This window comes from Populus trichocarpa, chromosome 2 (genome assembly GCF_000002775.5).
Source record: "Populus trichocarpa isolate Nisqually-1 chromosome 2, P.trichocarpa_v4.1, whole genome shotgun sequence".
Lineage (NCBI taxonomy): Eukaryota > Viridiplantae > Streptophyta > Magnoliopsida > Malpighiales > Salicaceae > Populus > Populus trichocarpa.
Window position 1 is genome coordinate 9,383,197 of NC_037286.2, and position 15,490 is coordinate 9,398,686.

At 31.3% G+C, this 15,490-nt stretch overlaps 1 protein-coding gene and 1 pseudogene across 1 annotated transcript; both read left to right on the forward strand.

Moving 5' to 3' along the window:
* Positions 1–7,566: 7,566 nt before the first annotated feature.
* Positions 7,567–9,330, forward strand: LOC112326435 (uncharacterized; annotated as a pseudogene).
* Positions 9,331–13,713: 4,383 nt separating this feature from the next.
* LOC7462867 (ethylene-responsive transcription factor RAP2-1) lies at positions 13,714–14,837 on the forward strand. The gene has a single exon (XM_002301133.4). It carries the CDS (start codon positions 13,989–13,991, stop codon positions 14,463–14,465), a length of 477 nt encoding a protein of 158 aa, XP_002301169.1. The 5' UTR covers positions 13,714–13,988; the 3' UTR covers positions 14,466–14,837.
* Positions 14,838–15,490: the final 653 nt, after the last annotated feature.

Consider the following 15,490-nt stretch of genomic DNA (forward strand, 5'->3'; position numbering starts at 1 on the left):
CTGATGCTTTATCTTATTTTATCTCCCCAAAATAATAATAATAATAATAAACATTGAAGGGTATGAGTTCTTCATTGTACATACATCACGGCTCATCCTCTCACATTTTAATGTGGATCTACTGTTCAAAATTTTGCTTTTTAATTTGGTATTGGAGCCTCTCTTTTTTTTGCGCAATTGAATCCTTTTTATGCCAATTTAAAAGGAAATTAAATCAAATCTATTGACCAAGGACAAAATTAAAAGACAAGATCAAAGTAGAAAATACGCCATAAATGGATGATGGTTTCAAAGTTCGCACAAAAAAGTTTAATTTTGTCCTTGTACTTTAAAAATTATACATATCCAGTCCCTTGATGCTTTAAAATTTTATTTTAATCATTTTTTAGTCTCTGATTTAAGAGAAGAGAGAGAGAGAGAGGTCGCTCAATTTTGACAATAGAGAGAGAAAAATGTTTTTGGCATTGATTTTAGCCACCAAAATTATCAATCATTGTATCAAAAGGTTTCATTTGATGAGGAGGATTTATATTAGATGCTTTTCACCTTGAAAGTGCTTAAAAAAACATATCTAAGCTTAAAAATATTTTTGGTTTTAGGTTTTGACACGGTTTTCTAAGGTCATTGATAGGTTTGTCGAGGTTTCTAAGGTGTTTCGGGTTAAAATGGGTTGAAAGATGAGTTTTTAGGTAAAAAAAACCTTCAATCTCAATTTTTCGGCCACCATAATATCCTGAATCTAGGCAAAATCAGACGACGTATCATTTGTCTTAGCATGCGACACATCGTCTGATTTATGTTTTTCAAAAAAAAACTAGAGTGAAAAACATGTTGTAATAAAAAAAAAAGGTCCATGCATACGGGCCCTAACAAAATAGGCTAGATAGGCTGGCATAGCTTCCACCCCAGCAATGCTTATTTTTCTAATTTGTTTCAAATTAATTCTTTTTTATATATATTATCAAAATTATTTTTTTATTTATGTTTAAATAACACTCATTTTTTTATTTATGTTTAAATTAACTATAAAGTATGGAAGGAAAGAATTCTCATTCATTTGGGGTGGATGAACATATATTATGCAACTAGGAAAGATGAACCACTTATAGTTATTAATATTGGTACTTCAAAGGATATTGCACGTTATGAATGATGAGAGTGATCTAATTGCATTAGTATGATGTTCATAAAAACTAGAATATATGTTGGTATAAGTGGTTCAATTTATCAGTATGAGAAAGTTTGTGATTTGCTAAAAAAATTGATGATTAATTCATTATTTCAGATAAGACATTAGCAAGCACTTAATTATGAAGTTCTCATCCATGAGGCACACCAGAATGAGAAGTGCACATGAGCACATCATGTAGATAAAGGATATTAGGGCTCAATTAAAGAATCTTAAGGTTGAGATGTCATAATCCTCTCGTGTGCACTATATCCTGAATACTTTCCTAAAGTAATATGAACCCTTTAAAATCTCGTACAACACACATAAAAACAAATAATCAATCAATGAACTTATGACTATATGTGTTAAAGAGGAAGGGAGGCTGGTAATGAAACTAGGAGAAAATGCAATTACGATAACGCAGGGGAACGACAAAACTCAAGCCAATAAGAAGGGGAAAGGTAAAATGACTTTCTAAGTTGACATTAACAAGGATTCCACATGTTTCTTTTCTAAAAATAAGGGACACATGAAGAAGGAATGTACTAAATTTCAGAAATGGCTTAAAAAGAAAGGTATTTCAATCTCATTTGTTTTTTTTTATATAAATCTAATATAGTTGATGTTAATTTTAACACATGGTGGATTGATTATGATTTTATAACCCATATTTCAAATATCTTATAGGGTATACAAAACCTAAAGAAACCAGTGGTAAGTGAGCAAAACATCTATTCATTAAATAAGATGTGTTCACTTGTAAAGGCTATAGAAACATGTTAATTAACTCCAAGTAATGGTTTTGTTAGAGTTGAAAAGAACTTTTTATGTTTCAAGTTCTTCTAGAAACTTGATTTCAGTTTCAAGAATTATACCTTTTGATGTTCTATTAAGATTTCAAAAACTTTCATTTTATTTTATAAATCTAATTGTGTTGAAAATGATATTTTGTTTGATGGTCTCTATTACATTAATTTACAAAACAATGTCATTTATAGTTCAATACGTGTTCACACTAGAATTAAAAGATGTGTTATTGATTAAGGTTTCTCTATGTTATGACATTGGAGATTAGGACATATCTATATAGAGAGAATTAAGAGATTAGTAAATGATGAAATACTTAGTATTCTTGTTTTTACTGACTTTGAAACTTGTGTGAATTGTATAAAGGAAAAGCAAACCAACAAGTCAAAAAAAGGTGCCAATAGGAGTTCAGACATATTAGAAATCATTCATATTGATATATGTACTCTAAACATGGACTCACTTGGTCAAAATACTTCAGCTATTTTACAATTGATTACTCATGATACATAATCTCTATTTACTTCATAATAAGAACGAAACATTAGATGCCTTTAAGATTTTTATTGCAAGATCAGATATTGGTGAAGAATATTATGGTAGATACATAAAAAATGGACAAGCACCTGGCTTGTTTGCAAAGTTTCTTCAAGAGAATGAGATAGTTTCCCAATACATAATGTTTGGCTCACCTGACCAAAATGGTGTAGCAGAAAGAAGAAACCGAACATTATTGGACTTGGTATGGAGTACGCTTAGAAACTCTAACATACCTAAATCCTTAAGGACTGAGGCATTAAAAATGACAGTGTATATATTAAATTGAGTTCCAACGAATGTTGTTCCAAAAACATCATTTGAGTTATTAAAAGGTTGGAAACTGGGTTTGCAACATGTGCGTGTTTAGAGATGCTCGTTTGAAGTGAGAATTTATAATTCATTAGAAAAGAAGCTAGACTAAAAAACTATTAGTGGTTATTTTATTGGATATGTTGGAAAGTCTAAAGGGTACAAATTTTATTATCCATCTTATAGTACTAGAATTATGGAATCAAGAAATGCAAAGTTTCTTGAAAATAACTTGATCAATGGGAGCGATCAAATTAGAAATATAGTTTTTGAGAAGGATCATTCAGAATTATAACCTCCCATATCAAGTGATAAATTGATTATTTTTCATATCAACCCTCAAGTATAAACTTATATTGAACAACCAGTCTTTGAAGTTCCACAAGTTGTTGACAATATTCTAGTAAATCAAATACTTCAAGAATTACCAAGAATTTATGATCAACCAGTTGAACTAAATACTTTTTAAGAAGATGATGGTACAATATTGAGAAAATCTATTAGAACAAAGAGATCAACAATTCCTAATGATTATGTTGTGTATCTATAAGAATCTAACTATAACATTGAAGCAAAAAATTATCCCAAATCTTTTTCATAGGCCATAGGCTATTAAGAATATATTGTGATAATTTAGATACTGTTTTTATAGTTAAGAACAACAAAAGTGGTAGTCGAAGTAAACATACTAACATTAAATATTTAGCCATAATAGAACATGTTAAGGAAAATAAAGTGATCATTGGGCAAATTAGTATTGAATTGATTATCGCAGATCCTTTGACTAAAAGCATGCCACCATTTAAATTCAAGGATGATGTAATGAAAAGAGGACTTCATTCCATTATGTGATTTTAGTTGTATAAACAGTATGGTCACCAAAATGGTCACCAGACATCCCTCTATCCTCGAGTATGGTCCGTTCAGGTCTATTAACATGACACCGGCCCCGACGCCAGTCTAAAAAGGCCAACTCAGGCAGCCTTTTTCTTGCAGATTTGACAACTCACGATACACACTTTGAATCAACGGTTGTGATGCTTCCCAACCAAACCAAAGGCCACGATTTGGCACCATTAAAGACAAAATATTCATCTTCCACCTCTTATAAATAGGGATGCATTTCATGGCCTGAGCAAAAATAAAATCGGGTCCAAAGTCAGCCAAAAAACCAGCCCCTCTACCCTGTTTCAGCAGTTTTTTTCTCTCCCTCTCTCTCCCCGCCGTTCCAACCACCAACCGACCACCAAGAGCCACCATCGATTTCTCTCTCCTCTCTGCAACCCTTTCCGTTTTCTTCTTCTTCTTTTGCTTCCTTTGCCACCGGCCGCCAACTCTTCCACCGTTCCTTGCAACGACACCGCCCGAACCATCAGCTCAACCTCCTGATCACGGTCGTGACCATAGACCCCGATAGCCTTCTACTCCGCCCGTCTCCAGCTTCTGCAACTATTTGGTTACATGCAGAACGTGAACAATAATCGTTCACATTCTGCAACCAATTAACTTAAATGGTGGGTCGGGCCCGATTTGGCTCATCCCAAATGTATGGGCTGGGTCTGGCCCACCCAAAAAAAGAAGAGGAAAGATTACATTGGGTTGATCTCAGCCCAACTATATTTGGGTCGGGATCGGCCCATCCTTTTCTGGGCTGAGTTCGGCCCGGCCCACATATTTTGTAATATAATAATAATAATAATAATAATAATATATTATTATTATTATTATTATTATTATTATTATATTAAAAAAAACAAAAAATTCAAAAATTTTCAAAAAATCATTTCAAAAAAATTATGATTTTCTCAAATATTTTTCTACCACTTTTGTATAATATCGGGTTGTATATTTACTGTAAAATACAAATCCAGTATTAAAATACCCGGTTTTCTCCGAAATATTTCAAAAAAATAAATTTATTTCATGCATACGGCCAAATTCTAAAATTTTTCCAAGCATATCTTTATAAAAACAAAAATTGCATCTTTTTTACGTTTTAAAATGCAAAATGGATATCATAACCAGTTTATGATTATCCATTAGGATTTGGCCAAAATATAAAAAAATATTTTCCCAACCTTTTTTTAGGGTCCAAATGTAGACTTCAATATTTGTGGGGTGTAAAATTACACAATAAAGTACATCCTCATGTATTAAAGATACAAGATGTAAATAAATGCGATGCTAAAATTCAGACTTTAGAACGGTTAAGATTTAACCCAGTAAGGTAGAGACTTTCTCATGAAGAGAGATCTGCCTTGAATCTTAGAGAAGACAAACGAATAGAAACCCGACATAGAAAAAATAATTAAACAACAATGCAGCTTACCTTAGGTAGGGTGCACTGGGGGTGATGCGTCTTTTCCTTGCACAACCAGTCCCTTACCAAGATTCTTGCAGACCATAGGTTCTTAGTGACCATAATACTAGATGACGACTCTTAAACATTAATCATAATTTTTATATTAAATCCAAAAAAACCCTTCCCAACACACCACACTTGACATATGAGGCACGACAAGAGCCTCCCGACGTCGTGGCGCTCGCACCCCGCGACATAAACTATATTATTTTTAAATAAATTCTATTTATTATGATGTTCGCTTATATTTATGCACACCTTACTTTATTTGAGAAAATTCATATATATAGGACCAAAAATAAACATGGGGTTTATTCGTTAAGTACGATTGCCACGTATAGAATAATACTTGACAAATTATATGCATTGTAATACATGAAATGTAACACTCAATATTAAAGGACTTATTGTCATGATTCATGCATTAGTTTTCTAATAAAGTTAAAGGATGGAGTTAAGTGAAGACATTAGGTTAAATTTATAGGCTGAGAGAGAGAATATTAAAGTTAACGTATACTAATCCCTATTAATAAAGGATTCAGTTTTTCCATGAACTTTAATTTGGTCCAAGAAATTAACTTCTATATTAAATGACAATAAACTTATATATCAATTAAGAGTTTAATGAGACTATTGCTATATAAATATAGGCTTTTGATTTCTAGACCTACACTCTAATATACAAACTTTTACATACAAAAATACACCATTAAATTTGAGTATGTCAAAGTTTAGAAGTACTAAAATTAAATTTCGTGAGTTTTTTTATTAATGATAGGAGGTATATTTTGATCTATATGTTTTTTACTCATCAAATCTAAATGCAAATTGTTTTAGAAATATATTTGGATATATTCAGAAATATGAATAACAATGTGTGGTTAAACAAATATGAGAATTACCTCTAAAATACGGCATTGCTATGTTAGCTTTATGTTCATGGCATATATGGACATGGTGGATGCCCCCTGTATGTTTCATTTCCATTATTAAGCTTACACGGGAGGCAAGTAAATCAAGATTGTCACTATCAGTTTTTGGTGGGGGGTTGTTGATAATAACTAATCCATTCCCATTACTCATGAATGTTTGCATAAACATGAAACCATGTCAGAATCTCCAGTAAATTTATCAGAGTTTTACTCATTAAAACATGTCTAATTTTAAAGATTATCTCGGAGAAAAGTGAGCTATGGCGATGGCAAAGGCTTTTTGTAAAGGAAAGGGGGGGAAATGTAAAAGATGAGCCAATAAAAGGATAGAGTCACCAGTGTGTTGATCGACCGCAAATAAAAGCTTTGCTTTTCTTTCTTTCTTTGTTATTTTTTAACAGCAGGATCGACATTCACCAGGCAAAACCATCAAAGTAAGAGCTATTGATCTCATCTTGTCACACTTGTTGCAGACAAGGGTTAACAGGACAAATCATTGGTACGTTGAAGAGTTGTCTGAGAGTATAATCTTGAACTAACAAACAAGACCGATATGTCATCAAACGTTGTAATTGCATCAGCGTAAGATTTAACTAAGTGCTCAAACACACATAAATCCAGAAATCTATGGTAGAAGATCAGCATATTTGGTAAGGGAATCTAACTTTCCAGATACTTAATACATTCTTGATCAATCACTGTAATACCCGAAACCCACTCTGTGATAAATGGTTAATGTATTGATTCTGCAAGAAAGGGTGGGGAATCTTTGTGCCACTGTATATACATTATCAAAATATTGACCAGCCCATTTTTACTTTTGAGCTTATAATTAATAAATTAATTAATGCGGTATCTATTTATTTATATACAAGTTATTGATGGAACGACTTGCATGTATATGTATATTATTATTGTTATTTATTTTTTAACTAAAAATATTTTGTTCTTTTTTTTTTTTTAGTTTTGAAATTGTTCTGAATTCGAACAGCGTTTTACAGAAATAGCGTTGGTTTCTTGAATGCATAAGAATAACATTTTGCTGAAGGCCCAAAAACAAAATGAAAGCCCAGTTGGGCATTCTTGATTATAAATAGCCCATTTTAAATTTTTATGTTAAGAGTCAATTTACTTAATACGACATAATAAATATATCAAAGTCCGGTTCTATTTGTCTACCCCAAAATCCAAATGGCCGAGTCTTCCTGTTGCTACTTATGCCTCCAAGATCTCTTCTTTTTTTTCTCTTTTCTTTTTCTATTTGGATTCTCTGCTGGTTCATTTTAAAATTTTGCATAAAATACAATATTTCTCACCTGTGATTTTTTAAAATATGAATATTTTCTTGGTTATGCTATTTTACAAAATCTTCTATTTTCTAACACCTATGTTAAAAAGGAGAATCACCCGCCAAAATATGAGAAAAACTACAGCACTTGACTTGACTTGAATTGACTAGCGTGAGCGACAGGGGTCTCCACTTCACAAATGAGCCGACTCCTCTCTGCAAAAACATAGACACCACCACAACTTCCCTACTAACCTCAAACAACAACAACAAACTCGCTCTCACTTCAAAACAGTTAGAGATTTTGGAGAGAAAAGGAATGGCAAGTCCTTCAGAACCATATGTTTGTGGTGTTTTTTGGCGCAAATGTATGACTGATTTGGGTTTTAAGAAGCGTTTTAAGCAACTACACCAGAGGGCAAGACAGAAGAAGTTGAATAGAATGACGTCGTTGAAAGGGAAAAAAATGGCAGCGATTTAAGGAGAGGTTAGGAAGTTGTTAACTCCGAAAGTTGGGTACGGATTAGCAGCAGCGTTGAGGAGATCAGCTGGGATTTATGTGAAGGCAGCGGAGGATAAGCCACAAGCTGCAGATTGGGCATTGAAGAGACAAATAGAGCATTCAATGAGTATGAGGGTGGACTGGTTGGTTTTGGTTTCAGATGATTCCGATTTTTTGGAAGTTTTAAGAAAGGCGAGGGAGGCGAATTTGTGGACTGTTGTAGTCGGGGATAGGGATAAAGCATCGGGGAGACATGCGGATTTGTGGGTTCCGTTGATTGAGGTTGAGAATGGAGAGGTGACTGAGAAGGATTTGGTGCCGAAAGGTAGGGCTAAGAGTGAGGATTTGGAAACGGATGATGGGTTGTTTTCGGTTACGGATGTGAAGGAGGATGGTGATTATGGGGGGAGTGATTTGAAGGGTGTTTGTTGAAGAACTTGTAATGGAGAGGCCTGAGTTTATTGGCGTGAGGATTTCAGCGTTTCGGAAGGGGAAGAGGAAGATGAGCAGGATTATCTGTTATATGATAGTGAATACGAGGAAATCGAATTAGAAGATGCGGGTTTTTTTATAGTGATTGAATATTGTGTTTTGAGGGGTTTTTCATTGTTTATCAAACTTCGAATAGATATACCATCTGAGGGCAAGGCTATAGTTCAATTAATAAATGTGAAGCTCAGTTCATTATCTAAATGTGAAGGTTGGCGCGGCTGCATCCAATTTACAAACTGGTACATGACTGCCCTCAAATTCTCTCTCTCTCTCTCTCTCTGTATGTATATATATATACACAGAGAAATCTTTCTTGTTCTGTATCCGTAAGCTTCATTGGTCTTATGCCATTACTTTTGACACAGTTGCTGAAAGTGTTTGGGAAGATATCGTTCCTGCTCTGAACCTTCAAATCCCTTGAGCAATTAGCAAAACAAGGTTCAAAAGCCTTTAACTTTTAAAAGCAACTGTTTTCTTGTTTCTCTAAAGCCGCGGTGCTATGACTTATAGAAAGACCAGACAGAGCCTGAACATGTGCCATGGATTAAATTAATTTTCTTTTCTACTTTGTACGTTAGCAGCAACATGACGTATGCCAATATGATTCCAACGAGTTCTGTCATGAAGATTCGGTGGATTTTGAAAGTGTGTGGATTGCTTCAGGAGGGCATATTGATTAAGCAGAATTGCAGAAGTTCAGAGCACTTGACCAGAAGAGGTCCTTTTCGGCCCTGTTGGATTAGGACTTGAAGATTTTTTTTCTGACATGGAGGTCAGGTTCAATGTTTCAATGAATTGGAGAGCTGAAGCTGTCCAGTGCCGTATCAGCTAGACATATGATGGTAACTTATTTTTCTTTTATGTTATTTGTTTCAGACATATCAGCGATTCAGTACCAAGTAACTCATCCTCTTTTAACATGGAAAATGAAGTGGCAAGGCACAATCATCCAAGAGGGCCTTGGACTTTGTTCCTGTGGCGAAAAGGATTAAGGGACGTCGTTTGTTTGATTTTTGAAAAATTATTTTTTAAATTTTTTTATATTTGTTTATTATTATAAAAGTTGGTAGTAAAAAATACTTTCCAGTTAAAGAAAAATTTGGCTTGGTTTTCAGGAAACTATTTTCTTTTTATTTTTAACGGAAAACACTTTTCGGAAATTGTGAAAAATTTAGAAATGTCATATTATTTGTCAATTATATCAAATTTGGTCCTCAAACTTTTGATTGCTATATATATTTTTTGTTTTGAATATTTGTTTTTCAATTTCATCCCTTAGAATTTAATTTTTATATTAACTTTGGTCCTCATTTTTATTTTGCTTTTCCCTTATCATTTTTTAATTGAAATTTTTTATCTATCAAATTTGGTCCTCATTCTTTTGATTGTTACTTATTTTATTTGAAATAATTTATGAAATGTTAATTATTATTATTTTAATTTCTTTATCTTTCAATTTTTTTATTTTTTATTTGATCTCTATTATTTTGATTATTATTTATTTTATTTGAGATAATTTATGAAATTATATTTTTTTTTTAATTTCATTCTCATTCAACTTTTTAATTTGTAAGATTTGTTTCTCATTATTTTAATAAATTTGAAAAAAATAAAACATTAATAAGTTATTTTCCAACTCATTTTCCATGATATAACCAAACACTGGAAAGTGTTTTCCAACTTATTTTTCATTACACTACTAAACATCGAAAAATATTTTACCGGAATTTACTTTCCAAAAAGAAACTACTTTCTAGCAAGACCAAAAAAACAAAGAAAATTAAAAGAGATAGATAAACAAACCAGGTTAGTTGAAATTTTTATTTTTTAATCAAATGAGATTTAAACAAGATGATCGGGTTGTATTTGGGCTCATTAGATTAAACAAAACGCACTAAGACAACTCTAACATATTTCAATTTGAAATCTAGACCATCAAATGACCACGATATATGGCGACACTAGATAAATAAATAAAAAATCTATGCTAACAAGTAATTTTGTTTTGATTGAATTTGTTTTTTTAATTTATAAAAAACATATTAACAAATAATTAAATAAATATGTTAGATAGCATGACACATTCTGAGATTATGTTTCTTTATATATATATATATATATATATATATATATATATATATATCAGCGTCTTTTTTAGCATTTTTTGATGTGCATGATAATTAATTAATTTTATTAAACACTGATCAAATTTTTTATGCTTATTTCAGATTCTTTATTGTCAACTCAAAATTTAAGGTCGCCAATATTTTTATTTTACGCTTGAATTGACTTTTGATCCAACGCGTTATGTGGTTAGCCATGAATTGCCGCATTCTTGCACATTTTTGTAACCGACAATCTTCCCCCTTATATTCACTGAATCAATCCCAGATTAGGATTTCTCGAACCCTAATTTTGTTTCATTTCATTTGACTTTTGATTATTTTCAAACCATTTGGCTGCTCCTATTCGTGCCTTCCCTTTGATTTATTTATTTATTTATTATTATTTTCACTAGTCATATTGAAATACCTTCACGTGTTTTTCTTATATCATGTATTATTTTTTTATTTTTATTCGTGTATTTCCATATCTTTTTAAAGGGTGATACTAGTTCCGTTTGGGGTTCGTGGTTACCCCTCCTAATAAGTGCACTTCCTAAAAATCAAACTTGTATTTTTACCTTTATAAAAATATAACAGTGTCTTAATCGACAGATCGATTAACATTTTATTATTAATTGTTATATTTTATATAAAGTGACAAGCGACATTAACACACTAGTTTTATATTTTCTCAACTGATCATTATTATTATAATACATAAATAATTATAAATTAAACTTTAACTATAAAGCAAAATAATATTATGATAATAATTATATATATTAAAAAATAAAATAAAAAGATTTTCTTACCTCATTGAAATCAGGTGAAAATCTGATTGAACTAGGCTCCAGGTAGTGTCAAATACCGAACGAATCAGCTGAAAATATCATCTCTATTTTAAGAACGGTAGTGGGCGGTCAGACTTTTATATTCTTACACACACATATATTTTATTTTATTTTATTTTATCAGAGCATTAATTTATCTTTATTACTCCTTATTAATGCTTTGAAGTTAAATACATCATCATTATATAAAAGTGGAATCTCCGAACCATTACACGTATGACAACTCACCAAAATCATACTTTGTGCACTAAAATACATGAAACAGTACGAGACTAACATTAATTAGATGAAAAGGAGAGTCGACAAAAAAAGGTGATTTAACAACTTTAGACTAAGAGGCTCTTAATTCTCCATTGGCAGCTATTTTCCAGGGCCACTAATTGATTGCGGTTGCGTAAGCGGCAAGTCACTCCCATGCCCCGTCCATCCATCCACCACCGTCTACTGTTTTATAATTGACTTGATGCAATAAAATGATTTTTAAAATTTTAGTTTTTTTTAATTAATATGAATATTTGGACTAAATTATGTATACTTTGATTAATTCTATACATTTTAAAGTTAATGATAATATAAACCTTTAGAGATTTAAAATTTCAATTCTTGTGATTTTAAGTGGAAATATTGTATAACTAGTATTTTCTTTTGCGACAGCATTAAATTAAAATATGCTTACAAAGGATTATTTAACATTTATTTATATGCATAAATTAAACAATCCAAATTTCTAGATTTGGTGAACAATCATACTGCATAACTTTGTTGGTGTTGCAATAGTAGTAATTTTATGATGTAGCGGTTGTAACTCTAATTTCATGAGGAAAAAAAAAAGAAAAAAAAAAGATAGAGAAAATTGAGATTTGATGTTTTTATAGGTATTTCTAAATTAAATTAACATATAAGTTGAAATTTAAAATTTAAATTTTTTAAAATTCAAATCTCAATTTTCCAGTCACAGCTTAAATTAATAGACAAACCCTTGGATAAAAACAAAGGACCCAGGGGAGCAGATCTAAAAAGCTAGGTCCAAATCCCTGGCCTTTTTGTTAAATTTCCTTTTAACATTTTTTTCTTTTTAAAATTTTAGACTAAAATCCTCTTTAAAACAATTTATTAAAATAAATCTTCAAGGATTATTCAACTATGCCATTGTTTTTAAAATGATTTCTCAATTTATTTATAAATAATTTTACATTAACCTAATATACATTATCTACTTCTTGTTGTAATTTTTTTCATTTTTTTTTGTTTAGGCGTGGCAAATGATTAATTTATGTCTTTTTTTAATTGAAACTTGCTCTCACCCTAATAAGTTTTTACTTAAAAAATAATACTCCTCATAAAAAAACATATTTTTTTTGTCAAAACAAAAAAATTATGAATAAATAAATTAAGTTTTTAATTAAAAATATATATTTTGTCTTTTTAATTTAAATAATTAGATTTTTTGTGCATATAATTTTTCTTATTGCTTTTATTTTTTATTCAAAAAGACATGATGCTAATAAAAGATATGTTTTATTATCAAAATAAAAATATTAAAAAATGACAAAAAAATGATGTTATTCAATAGCTTTCTTAATTATAAATATTTATTTTTATTATCATATAATTAAATAAAAAAATTGAATAATACTAAATTGATAATATTGTGTAGTTGTTTTTATTAAAAAAATATTTGTAATTGAAAATGCAATAATTTAATATATTTGTAAATGTTTATAAAGGGTTTTGATATGAATATATCAAAATTATTGAAAAATACCTAAAAACATAAATTTTAATATTTTTATAGTACAAAGATACTTTGAATAGATATTACTGTAACAACATTATCAAATTAATACGATAAGATTGAACACAAATAAAGAAATATATTTATCAACAACATATCTTTATATATCTATATATATAAATAAAGTACAGAAAGTTGATAATGTAGAGAAGCCATTATATATTTTAAAATGCATTCCTGTTGTCCTTCATAATTTTTTTATGAAGACACTTGATATTTTTTTTATCTGATAAAATATCTAAAATGATATTAATAAATATAATAAGTCATGTACACAACCTTTATTGATAAATACAAAAAAGCTATATAAAGACATCTAGCCTATCTATAATTATTCTTAAATTTTAGATATTTTACTTTATTAAAAAAACAGAGCAAATATATATTATATTATATCTTCCAAGCCTAATTGCAAAAATAAATTAACTAAAAAACTCAATAATACTTTTATATATTGCACGCACAATAACATGCCATGTAATATATATATATATATATATATATATATATATATATATATATATATATATATATATATATATATATATATAGAAATTAATCAGGAAAGACTGGGAGATGGAGTATGTCGGCCAAATTTGGGTTTATCTAAAAGGAAGATCAACGTGGCGGCCGCTCCCAGAAGACAGACTAGAAGCCAAGCAGGAAACTCTAGCCTAACCTCTCCATATCTAATTACATTTACACAATACCATGAAGCAACCGTTTATGTATTTTTAGTATTGAAACCAGATTCTTTCTGGGTTCTTGTTTTTCTCTTTTAGATACCAAACCTTTTAACTTAGTGAGTACTACTTTTAGTTGTTAAAATAAAACATGGAAGGAGAGTGTTATACATCACCAAGTGCTTCAAGTTCAACTCCAACAATATCAAGCATAGGGAAGCGTAAGCATGGTAGGCAACAAAACCAGGAGAAGCCATATAGAGGGATAAGGATGAGGAAGTGGGGTAAGTGGGTAGCTGAAATTAGAGAACCAAACAAGAGGTCTAGGATTTGGCTTGGGTCCTACTCAACACCAATTGCTGCAGCTCGTGCATACGACACAGCCGTTTTCTATCTCCGAGGGCCTTCTGTTAGGCTTAATTTCCCTGATTTGATTCACCAAGAAGATGAGTTGTGTGATGTGTCTGCTGCTTCTATACGCAAGAAAGCCACTGAAGTCGGGGCTAAAGTTGATGCCTTGCAAACAGCTCTCCATGCATCACCAGGAGACAACTCGCCAGCAAATCGACTGTTACTTTCAGAGAAACCTGATTTGAACGAGTACCCAGAGAATTGTGATGAAGAGTGATCAAAAGAAGGTCAACGTTAATTAATTAGCAGTTATAATTAATTAATTGTTTGTGGTTTTTCTTTTCTTTTCTTGGGTTGGGGGGGGGGGGGGGGGGGGGGGAGGTTTTTAATGTCTATTAAGATCTTTTTTTCTGGTTTAGGCAAGCGTATATGCACTTTCAGCCTGAGAAACTTTCTGGCAGAAGTAGTAGTGAATTAGTAATAGTATCGAGCGTGTGTTAATTGAACAGAATAGAATCAGAAGGATTATGTTTGATGAGAGAGTGAAAATATTTCTTAATTCTCACAAATGAGTTCCAGCGACGATGAACCATCAATCACTGGTAAGTTGTAACAAATTAAAATTAAAGTGGGCTAAACGGTTGATGAAGAGCTATTTTTAGTTTGGTTGGTTAGTCAACAAGTTCGATTCTGTGTTTATTTTGTCTTTCTAGTAGTTGATGGGCCAGTGGTTATATCCCGGGAAGCAGTTCATGTTCTAATGCTTAAAATTAGATCCGTAAAAGTTTTGTATCTAAAACCATGATGAATTGTAACGCTCATATATCAAAGATTAACCCGTATCCATCTAGGTTTTCTTCTTCTTTTTCCCTACTACGATCTTCTATGAGGATCATCGATTTAAGCTCTGACTAGTTTTGATGGCGTAACAAGCTAGCTCAAAGCTTCTATTATCAGATTGATCTCGAGATGTCATAGGGTTCATCTCCGGATAGGAAGCTTACTGAGATCCCTGGACAATCAAACCTCGGACTAGAATGAGGGCACGCTTCTTTAGTGACCACGTAAAAAGAGAAAAATCATGTGCACTGAAAGAAAACCGAATCTTGTTTACCACAAGCTGAAGGCTCGCCTATAAAGACTGACAAAAATGGCAGATGGGGCGAGGAAGCCCATGAGAAGGACACAGATACAGTTTTTCAATCAGAAGCCTATTTAAAAGGGCATTTTTCACATCAATTTGAAACAAAGGTAAATGACAAACAGTTGCAACTTAAGGTATGAACAATGATTATCTTGGCA